The 16,214-nt window shown below is 36.1% G+C and overlaps 1 protein-coding gene across 1 annotated transcript; it reads right to left on the reverse strand.

Moving 5' to 3' along the window:
* Window positions 1–3,433: 3,433 nt before the first annotated feature.
* On the reverse strand, window positions 3,434–4,396 carry LOC122729239 (olfactory receptor 2A12-like). Its single transcript, XM_043967984.1, has one exon. It carries the CDS (start codon window positions 4,373–4,375, stop codon window positions 3,434–3,436), a length of 942 nt encoding a protein of 313 aa, XP_043823919.1. The 5' UTR covers window positions 4,376–4,396.
* Window positions 4,397–16,214: the final 11,818 nt, after the last annotated feature.

The raw sequence follows: 16,214 nt of genomic DNA on the forward strand, positions 1-16,214 counted from the left end.
ATTTATAGGTAGTTTTTCAGATGAATGTCTCCTATCTCAAATATGTGAAGAATTTTGTATATCTATAAGAATATTAGTCATTCCCTAAGTGATAAATGGTCAAAGGATATGAATGGCAGTTTTCCAATGAAGAAATCAAAATAATTTATAGTCATAAAAATGATCTAAATCATTATTGAGTAGAGAAATGCAAACTAAATCAACATTGAGATTTCATTTTAGACCTATCAGATTTGACTGATTGAAGGAGATGACAAATGTTGGAGGGGATGTGGAAAAATTTGGATACATCCATGGCTGGTGGAATTGTGAACTGCTCCAACCACTTTGGAGAGTGATCTGCAATCATCCCCAAAGAGTTATTAAACTGCCAAATCCTTTGACCCAGCAATATCACTATTAGGTCTATTTCCAAAGATAATTAGGAAAAAAAAAAGGACGTATGAGTTTTGACAAATTATAGTAGCTCTATTTGTAGTGGCAAAGAAATGAAAATTGCAGGGATGCCTGTCAATTGGTGAATGGCTGAACAAGTTGTGACATATGATGTTGATGGAATACTACCATGCTATAAGAAATGATAAGCTTGATGATCTTAGAAAAAACATGGATAGACTTTCAGGAAATAATGAAGAAAGAAATGAGCAGAACAAAGAGAATATTATGTATAGTAACAGAAATACGTTTTAAGTACAACTTTAAGCAAATAAATCACTTTGACTATTATAAATACCAAAAAGAACTACAAAGGACATATGAAAGAAGACACTATATGCAACCAGAAAAATAATTTATAAATAGAAGTATGTATAGAATGGTTCTATATAAACATACGTGTGTGTATATATGTAATATATAGTATATATGTATGTAGTATATGTATGTTTACATATACACGCATATGTATTTGTGTCTAATGGTAGCCATGAGAGAGGGGAAAAAAGGAAAAAAGAGAAAACTACTTGATAACTTTATTATATATTTAAAAGGAATAGCAAGTTGTACATAATAGATTTGCAGTTTCATGCACAACCATCATTGTTTGCCATTCTACTGTTATGGAAATGCTAGTTGGTTTTTTTCCTTGATAGACCCAATGTCTTATGTCTTCCCAGTCCAATTATTTCTTTTAGAAAGCTTGGATAATTTACAATGTAGCAATTGTTTGTTTTTTTTTCCTTTTTTCCTGTCTATCAAAATTGAATATATATTTTAATTTCTGTTGTAAACTCAAACAACAAAATCACACTAAATAGAGTTTCTCTTAGTAATAATACTTTTTTAAATTGGATTTCCCAGTTTTATGATCTTTGCTTTGGGGTTATCCTACTCTTGTTGATGCTTGACCTTTTTTTCTGTTGTTTTCTCTGGATCGTGCAAATTAATTATTATTGATTTTGTCAATACAATAAGTTGAGGGGTTTTTGGGTTTTGTGGACAAATGTCTTACCTTAATTTGAGAAGCTTGAAGTGGTGTATATGTACATATGTAAGTATATATATGTAATATTAGGAATATATTTAATATATTACATTACATATTATAATATAAAATAGAATACTATACTATATCTTATAATACTATGTACATGCAAATAAAATTTAATTTGATATTATATATTACTGTGAGGCTTGTTTTACATTCTTGATCAATTTTTTTGGTTGAATTATATCTCCTCTGCCATCTTTTTAAGTTTTTAGATTCTTGGATTTTGATGGAGTTAGTGGGTTCTCTCTCTTAGCAAAGGTTGGGTAGTTACTTAGTGGGGATATTGTATAAGTATTATTAGTAAAATAGAGGCTGACATGAGAATTCTTGAGGATTCTTCTGATTCTAAGATTCTGTGATTATTATTTGACAACTTTATAGATCTCTCTGTAAACTTTTCTAAATATGAGTGTTTCTCATATAGACATTCTTAGAATGCATATCGAAGTAGCTTTTTCTAGATAATTCTAAGTTTCTAGTTCATGTTTCTTAATTTGGCATATGTTCTATTTCAATTTTTTTAGTCTTATAGTGTCATCTTTGAAAAGATTTTTTTTATGATTAATTTTGGTAAGTGATTTCCCTACTTCTACTGGTAGCTTAATTTTCATCATTGTTTTAATGATGGACTCTAAGTTTAACTTAATTTCAAAGTAACATAGCTAGGAATGTACAATCTTTACTTTTTCCTCATTGGGTTTTTGTGGATTCTATATGCATTTCATTGATTAAAAAAAAATTCCAGGATATTTTGCTTAAGGATTTCTTGTAATATTGTACTCAGAATCTATATTTTTTCTGGAATATAATCTTGAGACTGTTATAATACTCTCTATCTTACAGGTATGTTACATTAATATTCATGATTTTTAGTCTGGACAGTTATATGTTTTTTAATCTAGAGCCCCAGTTTGATTTGAGTTATATTCAATTTTATTTTATGCTTTATTAAATATGCTGTTAGGTGTATCTATGTTATGTTTTCCATGACATTCTTTTGGTCACTTTCTTCATTATTTCCTTACTATCTTTTTGTTGTTGTTGTTCAGTTGTTTCAGTTGTATCTGATTCTTCATGACCCCATTTGGAATTTTCTTGGCAAAGATACTGTAATGGTTTGCCATTTTCTTTTCCAGTTCATTTACAGATGAGGAAATTGAGGCAAAAACAGATTTAAATGATTTTCCCAGGATAATATAGTTAGTCTGAGGCCATATTTGAATTCAGGTCTTCCTGACTCCATGCCTGGTGCTCTAGCCGCTGTGACATGATTTATTTCTAGAATGAATTTACCTTGAAATTTAAAAGAAAACTTTCTTCAAGTTCTTTTAAAAAGTCAACCTTGCTTAGCATGTTCCTAACAGTATTCCTTTTTGCTTCCTATCTTTATGTATGCATTAATCCATTTGGAGGTCTCTATCAGGATATCTTACATTATTTCTTTTCCTACCTATCTTGGTTCTGACAATTTAGTTGATTCATTTGTTTCTCTGGTCATCATTGTCCTTTCTTAAAAGTTCCCCTTCATTTTTTAACCTTCCAATCCTAAGCCAAACCTTTTCCTTCTTTTGTACCAAGGAAGAAAAAGACCTCTCTCCATGCTCTTTGGCACCATGTTGATTGTTCTTGTAACCATGTGAACATTAACTCTTCTACTGTCACCCTCAACTAGCTTATATTTTATTCTGGGAAGATAAAGTATTCAGTCTTCCAGAATACCAGTAAGAACAATTGTTATCTATTTGACAAATGTTTATAAAACATCTACTAGGTGAAAAGCACTGTCCTCAGTGTTAGGGCAAGGAAAAATAAAGTTTCTGGGAGCTAAACAGGGAACTACCTATAGAGTCTCTGAAATCAGAAAAATCAGACAACTTTGATTTATTCTAAGATGGATGAAACAGCAGCAAGGATACCAATGAATTGGAACTCGTTATGCTGAAGTCACATCTTTTGGGAATGTTTTTCTTTACCCAACACTCTGCTCAGAGCACCCTTCACTTCTGCATTCCTCAGGCTATAGATCAAAGGATTCAACATAGGGTTAAAAAGGCTATAAAACAGAGAGAGGATTTTCTGTTGCTCTTCAGGATGGCTGGAGTTAGGGGTCATGTACATTATGATAGCACTGCCAAAGAAGAGTCCAACTACACAGAGGTGGGAGGAGCAGGTAGAGAATGCTTTCTTTCTTCCTTCTCCAGATTGGATCCTCAGGATGGCACAGAAGATGTGCATGTAGGAGATCAATACTAAACAGAGAGGACCAACTAGGACAAACACACAGGTTATAAAGATAACACTCTGGTTAAGTCTAGTATCAGTACAGGCAAGCTTGAGCACAGACAGGATCTCACAGAAGAAGTGGTTGATTTCCCTGGGTCCACAGAAGGGCAGTCTCAAAATGAGAACCACATGGACCAAGGCAAGAAGGAAGCTGAATGCCCAGGAAACAATGGTCAGAGTAGTACACAATCTCCAGCTCATGATGACAGTATATCGGAGGGGATGGCAGATTGCTACGTAACGATCATAGGACATCACCACCAAGATGAGACACTCCACACCAGCAAAGGCCAGATACAAAAATATTTGTATTAAGCAGGGAGCAAAAGAAATGACTCTGTCCTTGTTCAGTAGGTTTGCAAGCATCTTGGGTACATTATTTGAGGCATAGGACATGTCAACAATGGCCAGATGTGAGAGGAAGAAGTACATGGGAATATGGAGATGAGAGTCCAGGCAGACGAGTCCCAGGATGATGCCATTCCCCAGAAGAGTGACAGCATAGAACAAGGAGAAGAGTATAAAAAGGAATATCTGTATCTCTGGCCTGATGGGAAATCCCAGAAGGATAAACTCTGTAATCAGTGTTTGATTTTCCCACATGCTCCTGTGACAGAGATAGTAAGAAATAAAGATTTTAAATCATGATTATTTACTGAATTAAATGATAGTGATTAGGCACTCTTCCTTATGGTTTTTAGTTCTTAAAACACTCAGTGTTAGAGATATTAGGGTTAATTTTTAGCACCCAAGATAAAAGAGGAAGAAAATGTAATGTAAGATAGAGCTCATATAGGCACAGGATGATAATTGTTGCTGGCAAATAGCAAAAGTAGCATGGAACAGGGGAACAAGTTCTGGCTCTGGAATCAGAGGACTGGATTCAAGTCCTGACTGTGATCCTCATTGCCTCTGTGACCTTGGGTAAGCCTCTTTATCTCCCTGGGCCTTGTTTTACTCAAATGAAACTTGATGCAATTAAATTCAATAAATATTTATTAAATGCCTGCTATGTGCCTGGCACTGTGCTAAGTGCTGGGGATACAAAAGAGGCAAAAGACAGTCTTTGCCTCAAGGAACTTACAATCTAACGAGAGCAACAATATGCAAACGAGTAAGTACAAACTATATACAGGAAAAATAGTCAATAATTAACAGAGAGAAGCCATTATAATTAAGAGGGTTTGGAGGAGACTTCCTATAAAATGTGGGATTTTGGTTGGGACTTAAAGAAAGGCAGGGAGACTAGTAGCTGGAGGAGAGGAAGGAGTGCATTCCAGGCATGGGGGATGGCCAGAGAGAATGCTCAGAGCCCAGAGATGGAATATCTTGTTTACAGAATAGCCAGGAGGCCACTACATGGATAGAAGAGCCTGTGTTGGGGAGGAAGGATAAGAAGACTATAAAGGCAGGAGGAGGGAAGGATATAAAGGACCCTGAACATAAGACAGAGGATTTTATCTTTGCTCCTGGAGGCAATAGGAAGCCACTGGAGTTTATAGCATAAGGGTGTGGGGGGGGTGACAGGATCAGACCTGAACTTTAGGAAAATAAGTTCAATGATTGAATGGAGGATAGATTGGAATGGGAAGAGACTTGAGGCAGGTTACTGCAGTATTCAAGGTGAGATGATGAGGTCCTGCACCAGAGTGGTGGCAGTGTCAGAGAAGACAAGGGGGCATATGTGAGAGAGATTGCAAAGACAAAATCGGCAGACCTTGGCAACAGCTTGGATATGGGTGTGTGGGGGGTGAAAGATAGTAAGGAATCCAGGATGACTTCTAGGCTGTGGGCCTGAGGGACTGGGAGGATGGTGTTGCCCTCAGTAGTATTAAGTATAATAGGAGTCTTTAGGGGAAGAGATAATGAGTTCTGTTTTGTACATAATGCGTTTAAGGTGATCACTGGATATCCAGTGAGAAAGCAAATCATATATATTTTTCTTAAACATCAGCGATATAACTACCATTTTGTTCACATGCAGCAAGTTTCAAAAAATATGACTAGATAAAGCAGCACACAACAGCAAAAGAATTCTTAAATAGTCTTTAAGATAAATTCATTTGGTAGGATATAGTAATGATTCAGTACACCAGGCCAACCAAATCAGTAAAGCTGTTTTGCGTGTTTTAAGTTGTTATTTAGTCATTTTTGAGTTATGTCTGACTCTTTCTGGCCTTATTTGGTGTTTTCTGGGCAGAGCTCCCAGATTGGTCTGCCATTTCTTTCTCTAGCTCATTGTACAAATAAGGAAACGGAAACAAACAGGGTTAAGTGACTTGCTGAGGATCACATAACACATAAATGTCTGAGCCCAAATTTGAACTCAGGAAAAGCAGTCTTCCTGACTCCAGGCCTGGTTCTCTATCCACTGTGCCATCTAGCTGCCCATTTTGGTGCCTAGGGGAGCTTAACTGCATTGTGGCATCTGGGGAGGGAACATAGGACATCTGATAGTTTTTTCAACTAATACTTAAACTAATGGTTTAAAAAAAAAGTCTAAACTAATTGTTATTTTTAATTGATTTTAGTGCTTCTGAAGGAGTATAGACACAGCTAGCTGGCACAGTGGATTGAGCAGCATGTTTGTAGTCAAGAAGGCTTGAGTTCAAATCTGGCCTCAAAGACTGTGTGACCTGAGGCAAATCACTTAACCCTATTTGCATCAATTTCCTTATGTGTAACATGAGCTACAGAAGGAATGAGTGGTGAAGCAAGGATGCCTATCATCACCTCTATTATTAAATATTGTACTAGAAATGTTAACTATAGCAATAAGAGAAGAAAAAGAAATTAAAAGAATTAGAATAGGTAATGGGGAAACAAAACTATCACTTTTTGCAGATGATATGATATTATATTTAGAAAATCCTAGGGAATCAACTAAAAAGCTACTTGAAACTATCAACAACTTTAGCAGAGTCGCAGGATTCAAAATAAACCTACATAAATCATCAGCATTTATATATATTACCAACAAAATCCAGCAACAACAGATAGAGAAATTTCATTCAAAATACCTGTGGCCAATATAAAATACTTGGGATTCTACCTGCCAAGACAGACAGAGTAATTATATGAACAGAACTACAAAATGCTTCATACAAATAAAGTCAGATGTAAATAATTGGAAAAATATCCATTGCTCATTGGTAAGCTCAGTCAATATAATAAAAATGACAATCATACCTAAGTTAATTAATTTATTTAGTGCTATACCCATCAAACTATCAAAAATATTTTATAGATCTAGAAAAAATAATAACAAAGTTCATCTGGAAGAACAAAAGTTCAAGGATATTATGGGAATTGATGAAAAATATACAAAAGAAGTTGGTTTAGCAGTGCCCGGTCTCAAACTGTATTATAAAGCAGTAATTATCAAAAGAATCTGGTACTGGCTAAGAAAAAGAGGTGGATCAGTGGAATAGAATAGGTAGAAATTACACTATAGTAAATGACTATAGTAATCTAGTACATGACAAATCCTAAGATCCAAGTTTTTGGAATAAAAATTCATTATTTGACAAAACTGTTAGGAAAACTGGAAAACAGTATAGCAGAAATTAGGTATAGACCAACCTCTCACCATATGCTTAAATAAAGTCAAAACAGGTACATGATTTACACATAAAGGATGATACCATAAGCAGTTTAATGGAGTATGGAATTGTTTTTCTGTCTGGTTTCTGGGTAGAGGAAGAATTTAGGACTAAAGAATAGAGAGTTAAACAAAATGTAAAATAGATCATTTTGATTATATAGAATCAAAGGTTTTTACACAAATAAAACTAATGTAACCAAGGTTTGAAGGGAATCAGAGAACTGGGAAAGAATTTTTGAAACAAATATCTCTTGATAAAGACCTAATTTTTCAAATAAATAGAGAACCAAGTTAAATTTATAAAAAATACAAGTCATTCCAAAAAAGGAAAAAAAAATGTTGGAGAAGCTGTGGAAAAATTAGAACACTAATGTATTGTTGGTGGAGCTGTGAACTGATCCAACCATTCTGGAGAGCAATTTAGAACTATGTCCAAAGGGCTATAAAGCTGTGCATACCCTTTGACCCAGCAATACCACAATTATTAGGTATTTTTCCCAAAGAGATCATAAAAAGGGAAAAGGGCCCACATGTAAAAAAAAATATTTATAGCTGCTCTTTTTGTGGTGGCAAGGAATTGGAAATTGAGGGGATGCCCATCAATTGGGGAATGGCTGAACAAGTAGTGGTATATGAATGTAATGGAACGATGAGCAGGTAGATTTCAGAGAACCTGGAAGGACTTACATGAACTGATGCCGAGTAAGATGAGCAGAAACAGGAGAACATTGTACACAGTATCAACCGCATTGTGTGTTGATCAACTGTGATATACTTGATTCTCCTCAGCAATACAATGGTCCAAGATAATTCAAAAGGACTCATGATGGAAAATGTTCTTCACATCCAGAAAAAAGAATTGTAGAGTCTGGATGCAGATTGAACCATACTATTTCTATTTTTTTCTTTTTTGAGGTTTTTCCCTTTTGCTCTAATTCTTCTTTCACAGCATGACTAATGCAGAAATATATTTAATGTGATTGTACATATATAACCTATATCAGATTGTTTGATGTCTTGGGGAGGGGGTAGGGAGGGGAAGGAGGGATAGAGAAAAATTTGAAACTAGAAATCTTATAAAAACAAACGTTGAAAACTATTTCTACATGTAACTAGAAAATAATAAAATACTTTAATGATTAAAAAAAATACAAGTCATTCCACAATTGATAAGTGGTCAAATGATATTAACAGACAGTTTTTAGACAATGAAATGAACAATATTTATAATCATGTGAAAAAATGCTCTAGATCACTATTGATCAGAGAAATGCAAATTAAGACAACTCTGAGGTATTTCCTTACACCTATTAGAATGGCAAATGTAACAAGGATGGAAAATATTAGTTGTTGGAGGAATTGTAGGAAAACTGGGACACCAATCCACTGTTGGTGGAATTGTGAAAATCTCCAACCATTCTGGAGAGCAATTTGGAACTATGCCCAAATGGTTATAGAACTGTGTATACCCTTTGATCTAGCAATACCACTACTAGGTTTATATCCCAAAGACATCCTCCCCAAAAGAAAAAAGACCTATTTATACAAAAATCTTTATAGCAGCTCTTTTTGTGAGGGCTAAAAATTGGAAATCAAAGGAATGCCCATCAACTGGGAAATGGCTAAACAAGCTTTGGTATATGATGGTGATGGATTATTATTGTGCTATAAGAAATGACAAGCAGGATGATTTCAGAAAGGCCTGGAAAGACTTGTACAAACTGATGTATAGCAAATAGAGCAGAACCAAGAGAACATTGTCCACAGACAGCAATATTATTTGATGAAGAACTATGAAAGACTTAAGTATGCTGAGCAATACAGTGATCCAAGACAATCTCAAAGGACTATTGATGAAACACACTATCCACAGAGTCAGGCACTTTGCTGTATTCTAGGAATACAAATACAAAAAAGGCAACAGTTTCAAGAGCTGATATTTTATAAGGGGAGACAATATATACAAATATAAGTATGGGGAGAATAAACATACTTTTTGTAAATTTACATGTAGAGATGTAAATGAATACAAATAGATGCAAATATATACAAGGTAGGAATGGAAGACACTTCCCATTTGAAGAGGAGGGAGAATCAGAAGGGAAGAAAGAGAGCTGTGGAAGGAAATGGGATAGGGGGCCAGTGTGAATGACTACATCAGGTCTAAAGTAAGGTGACTGAAATAAATTCAGCGGACAAAAAATACACTGAAAAAGAACAACATGGAACTGTTTTTGTTGTTGAGGAAATTGAGAAAGTACAGGTAAATTATTTGCCCAGAATCACACAAGTACAACATGCCTGGGGCCAGATTTGAACTCAGGAAAATGAGTCTTCCTGACTCCAGTCTTGTTCCATCTAGCTGGCCTAAATTGAGGAATGGTTAAACATATTGTGATATATGACTATAATGATTAATACAGAGAAGTATGAAAAGACTCATATGAACTGATGTAAAGTACAAAGAACAAGGAAAACAATATAACATTAATTAAAACCATGTAAATATAAATAACAACAATAAAAAATGTCAACAGAACATTTTGAAAATAAAATGGTCAGGTTTTGCCCCCCAAAAGTTATGAGATGACTTCCTTTTCTCCTTTGCAAATGTATAGATACACAAGTGTAGAATACTGAATATAAATCAGAGATTTTACAACGTATCATTTTTTGGCTGTTTTTTTTTCTTTTCAAATAATAATGGTTGTAAGTTTTGACTGTATGGGAGGCATAGGGAAAGGATACAAAGGAAATGTAGGCTATGTAAAAAAGATATCAATAAAAAATATTTTTAAGTGTGCGCACAGATTACAGAATTCAACTTTGACACTGACTTTTGATGTGATTCTTATTTAAAGTACATAACATTCCTCTCTGATTCCATTTATATACCCATTACATTATTTGAATTTTCATTTCTTGAGATAGATATATACTATCAGTGAAAACAGCACAAAAAAGACATTATTTTCTTTGCTTTAGGAGTACAATATTAGACACAAATTGTTGCTGAGAAATTCAGTCTACCATTTATGCACTATGATTGTCTTGTTCTTGCCTGCACTTGATCCTTTCTACATCTTATTTTCGTTGAAATGAGAATATGATTCTATAAATAAGATATGCTACAGATAATGCACTAATAAATATTATATTATAAATATTATTTATGGCAAATAAATATTAATAATAGCATACTAATAAATAGTACAGATCTTTGGGTTCCATATTCTAGGCTTTTTCCTGTACAATATGTTTAGTCCCCAGTGTGAACTGTTTTGAAGAACTGAAAAATGATACCAACAAGACTTCTCTTGCCTATTTAATTTCTAAATCTCCTTCAGTAAAACATCTAAGATTAGACCATGTAATATTGTTTGACATGGTAGGTAGGTACTGAGTTTCTCCCCATATGTTACAATCAACAATCAAGTAATTGTCTTCCTTCTACTCCATGATTGTACTAATCAGATTCATCAAAATAAAAGTTCAAAATTAAAATAATTTCCAAATTATTTCGTTTTACATGATTAAGAATTTGGGAACTCAAAAAGCATATGACTTTGGAAATATTATTTATAAAATCAAGACTTGAATAAAATAAGAAACAATTGATTAATACAGTATCTTGCTCAGATTGTACCATACAAGAGTGAAGAGAGAAATAAAAAGCACTATCTTCATGTATATTGATAACTTTTGACAGCTTTGAAGACAGTGACCACCATACAACTCCACTGTACTGAATGCCTGCACAAATGGATGACAGAAATTCATAGCAACATAAATTTTTGTTGTTGTTGTTGTTGTTGTTTTTTAGTGAGGCAAATGGGGTTAAGTGACTTGCCCAGGGTCACACAGCTAGTAAGTGTTAAGTGTCTGAGGTTGGATCCGAACCCAGGTACTCCTGACTCCAGGGCCAGTGCTTTATCCACTGCGCCACCTAGCTGCCCCGCAACATAAATTTTAATGAACCAAATCAGTAAATATTTATTAAGTACCTCTTGTAACCCAGGCACTATGCTAAGCACTGGACATTAAGACCTAGAATGGGCTTTAAAAGTTAATTGGAGGGGCAGTTAGGTGGCACAGTGGATAAAGCACTGGCCCTGGAGTCAGGAGAACCTGAGTTCAAATCTGGCCTCAGACACTTGACACTTACTAGCTGTGTGACCCTGGACAAGTCACTTAATCCTCATTGCCCCGCAAAAAAAGAAAAAAAGAAAGAAAAGTTAGTTGGAATCTCCCCTTTATTTATTTTATTATTATATTTTTTGAGGCAGTTGGGGTTAAGTGACTTGCCCAGGGTAATGCGGCTAGTAAGTGTCAAGTGTCTGAGGTCAAATTTGAACTCAGGTCCTCCTGAATCCAAGGCTGGTGATTTATCCACTAAGCCACCTAGCTGCCCCTCCCCTTTATTTTACAAATGATGCAAGGGAGGGCCAGAGAGCTAAGGTCCTTTGTTTAAAGTAACAGGGGTAGCATGTAACTGAGGCATAATTTGAACCCAAGTCCTTTGACTCCCAATCTAGACCTCTTTCTAATGCATCATTTTTCCTACCAAGGTTGACTTTTGGGAAGCCACTTTATTTTTCTCAACATACTAAAAAGGAGCTGAAAGAAATGATGTCTAAGATCCCTTCTATTCCTAAAGATCCATGCTGCCATTCTGCTCTATGACCTACAACCATTCAAAGGAACATGACAAAAGGAGCACTGCGTATTTATTATGAAAGCTTTAGAAAATGTGACAGAACTTTTAAAATTGGAAAACACCAGTGCTGTGGTGGATCATTCTAGGGGGCAGGGAAGGAATAGGACTTCTTTCTGTGGAAAGGATTGGGGCAGGTAGAAAATGGAAAGGACAACACACAAAGTAGGATAGTTTCTGTAAAGAGTTGCAAACTTTGAGAACTGCATCGGATGAAAAACTACATAGCAAAATGGAAAGAACATCGAATTTAGAATCAGGAGATGGCTGACTGCCACCTATTAACTGTGTGGGTTTGAACAACCCATTTCAACTCACAAGGCCTCATTTTCCTCATCTCTAAGATGAGAGGATTGAGTTAGATGACATTCTAAGGTCCCTTCTATCCCTAAATTTATGATACCATGAATTAAGAAAAGGTTTTGGCTTGTGGAGCAGGCAGAAGGTTAATGTCAGTCTTTTCAGCCAGAGATCGATACAGCTAATAGTAACCTTTAAGAGTTTCATCTCTGGATGTGAAGAATAATGTTAGAGAGAAGGAGATGACCTGCCATAGCCCATTTGCAGGTGGGAAACTCTCTGGTTCCAATGATATAATCACACAGACAACTGAAAACTTACCTTTGAATCCCTGAATCTTTTCCTGTTACTTCTAAGGCCCAATTAACAAGAAATATTTTGGGTCTTGGCGTCTCTTTTGTTTTTCAAAAGTAAGTAAGAGATGAATGTGAAAATAGTAAAGAACTCTTGTAAACAGCAGCAACTTAGATTATGGGAAGGGGAATACTGTGGTCTCTGATGCTTGGATCCACCTTAGAAAAGGGAGTGAGAATAAGAAGAGAGGCATATTCAGTATTTTCATAGTCTAAATTAAACTACTTGGCCACACTTGAATACTGTGACAACCTTATGATATATCCTTCTGCAAATATGCTCACTGTCTCCTCTGCCCTGACTGCTGGTCCTTCTCCCTTATTCTTTTTCCCCATCTCATTCTCTTTGTATTTGGATCTCTCATGGCAACTTGTATATCTTATGGTATGATATGCTGAATTATAGTTGTTTTTATGCCTGTTTAGTCTTTCAAATGAGGGTATAAATTGGTTGAACACAAAGACTTTATCCATATTGTCTCAATGTTTAGTTCAGTGTTTTGTTTGTTTGCTTGTTTTTTAGGAAGTCTAAACCAGTGGCTTCATTATTGAAGGAAACTTAGTTGTTGAAGATCTCTCCACTGATGTAGATAGACAATTTTTTTTTGGAATCTTGGACAGTTTTCTAGAAGACTGAGAGGTTAAGTGATTATTTCTGAGACACAAAGTATGGGTCAGAGGCATGTTTTCCTGCTTTCAAAGGCAGCCCACTACCCTCCACAATGTCTCACTTTGAACATAACAGTGAGTCTATGGTGAGAGAATGAATGAATAAATAAATGAATCTAATTCTGAACCAAGGCAAATTGAACACACAACCCAATAAACCTGGTATTTTAAGGAAATGTTTCTTATGCTGGGGAGACTTTACCAGATTTCTTCAAAGGCCCATAGCTACTCCAAAATCACACTGTATACCTATCTGACTTACTTTCATGGCCTGACAGGTTTGTTTTTGTCTGGAGTTCTGGCTGTTTCTGTTGAATGCTTATAGCATAGCAAGTGTTGTAGTGTTTATCAGAAAAGAACTATGAAGGAACTTACTGGCTTTCCTTATACAGCAAGAGACCAAAATGAGAGTCCTTCCCACAGCAGACAGGAACTTTTCACTGCCTTTTAAACTCTTACAGGGCACAGTATCCATCCTCTCTGACCAAGATGACCAAAGGACACTCAGAAGGGAATCTCTCTAGTCTGATCACCCACTCCAAAGATTATTTCCAGGATATGTATGTTTCAGAGACAAGGGAAGGATCAGAGTCGCTCTAGGCAGATCACTTCCTCTTTAAACATGATTTGATAGCCACATGTTGAGCTGTTTCCAGGTGCAACCTGTATAGATCATGCTCAAACTGTGTGGTAGTTCTAACTCCCCTTTAGCTCCTCATCAGGGACACAGTTTACCAAATCCCTCAGTCAAAAAGACCCGCCATTGTCCCCAAAGTGGGATCTGAATGGAATCAGACAACTGTCTATAGGGTATGATTGTTGGAAGTTATTCCTCACAATGGCACACTACTTTTCTGCTTGGAATCTCGATTCGTAGCTAAGAATATGCCCTGTGCAGAGGGAATATCTGATTTTCCTTCCCAATGCTGGTGATTCCTAATCTCACCACCCATCCCTCATGTCTAGGTCATTTCCCAGAGCAAATGAATGACTTAAACTTGGTATGGCACAAGCACTGGTCTTTACCTGGAAGTTAGCCTGAGAAGTCTCCAAGTTCTATATACAGGAGCTCTCAGTGTCTTTCCTAACAGGGACTGAGTCTGCTCTTGGTGTTGCTTGGAAATGAAGGTTTTTTTCCCCCATGAGATCAGTTCAAATCAGTCCCTTCCCCAGACACTCATGAGGATTCAGTGTAAGAGAAGGGTCCATGGGACATCCCTCCCAAATATCAATTCCATGTAGAAAAGTAGGGACTGATTGTCTCTCTCTGTTATTCTCTCTTGAGAATCCAGGGGTAGAGTTGAGGAATAAATACAAAGGATATTTTCATGACCACACAGGAAACTCAAGAAATAGCCAGTTATATGCATTGAGACTACATCACCAATAATAATACTCAAATACCTGGACTTGTTACAGGTTCAATATCCTGATTTTGCTTCAAATCCTGAAGCCTCCAAATGGATGTAAGATAGAGGGTGTGACCAGGAAAATCTCTAATTAATTAACCCCCTTGGAACCTATTATGGTTTAATATGACGGGAATAGATTTCCCCAAGAGATAGACATATATTTTTCTCCTAGAGTTTGTGACTGGGGAAGAAATAACTATGAAATATTTTTCCTTTCAAAAGATCACAGACTTTAGAGTTGGAGAGAACCATAGATATAATTTGATAAAACCAAATTCATTTCTCAGATGAAGAAATGCAGGACCAGAGAGGGAAAGTACTTTACTCAAGGTTATACAGAAAGAAAATAAGAAAATTAAGAGTTGTATCCCAGTCCTCTGATTTCAGCATTTTGCCTCAATTTAGTGGGATTGAGTTTATTTCAAATGATTCTCTCAATTTCTAGTACTTTGCAGTTTTAATAGAGTTATAAAGATTTCAGATTTGGAATTTGATGTATTCTCACCTGGACCCCAACATTTGTTCATTCTAATCTCTACTTATGTAGTCAGAATTCTGCTTAAGGTCCTTGTCTCTTCCTAGGACCTGGAATATGGCAACATAAATCTAATTTTGTTGTTTTAGTTTCTTCTCTTTCCAACTGATTGTTCTACCAGCTTCCAAATCCAAGACATTGGCCTGATGACATAACTCCTCTGCTACAAAATCTTTGCGGGTTCCCTGTTTCTACTGGGATATATCACAAAGTCCTCAGCCTGGAATTTAAAGTTTTCCACAGTCTGTCTGCCACCAAACTGTGAAGCTACGGCATATTGGAATATTAAGAATACTGGAGGATAGAGCACCGGCCCTGGAGTCAGGAGTACCTGAGTTCAAATCCGGCCTCAGACACTTAACACTTACTAGCTGTGTGACCCTGGGCAAGTCACTTAACCCCAATTGCCTCACTAAAAAAAAAAAAAAAAAGAATACTGGATCCAGAATCAGAGGGTCTCTGCTACTCACTACGTGAATGAAGTTAGGCCACTTGCCCACTGTGAACCTCAATAGATTCATGTGTATATAATCCTCAAAGCCTCTTAGCGATGCTTTGGGTTTACTGTACCATTAGGCCTAAGATTCTCTATTTTTTTTGTGTGGGGGGCAATGAGGATTAAGTGACTTGCCCAGGGTCACACAGCTAGTAAGTGTCAAGTGTTTGAGGCAGAATTTGAACTCAGGTCCTCCTGAATCCAGGGCCGGTGTTTTATCCACTGCGCCACCTAGCTGTCCCCAGGCCTAAGATTCTATTTTCAGGTACTACAATTCAGCTGGTGACAGTTACTAGAAATGTGGACCTAGGCCCTAGGAGAAAAATAAACAAGCACTTAGCCTTGATTTTTTTTCAAGT

This window comes from Dromiciops gliroides, chromosome 5, assembly GCF_019393635.1.
Source record: "Dromiciops gliroides isolate mDroGli1 chromosome 5, mDroGli1.pri, whole genome shotgun sequence".
Lineage (NCBI taxonomy): Eukaryota > Metazoa > Chordata > Mammalia > Microbiotheria > Microbiotheriidae > Dromiciops > Dromiciops gliroides.

Excerpts from the sequence above, each read along its gene's own strand:
- LOC122729239 (XM_043967984.1), bottom strand. The coding sequence starts at position 4,375 with ATGTGGGAAAATCAAACACTGATTACAGAGTTTATCCTTCTGGGATTT.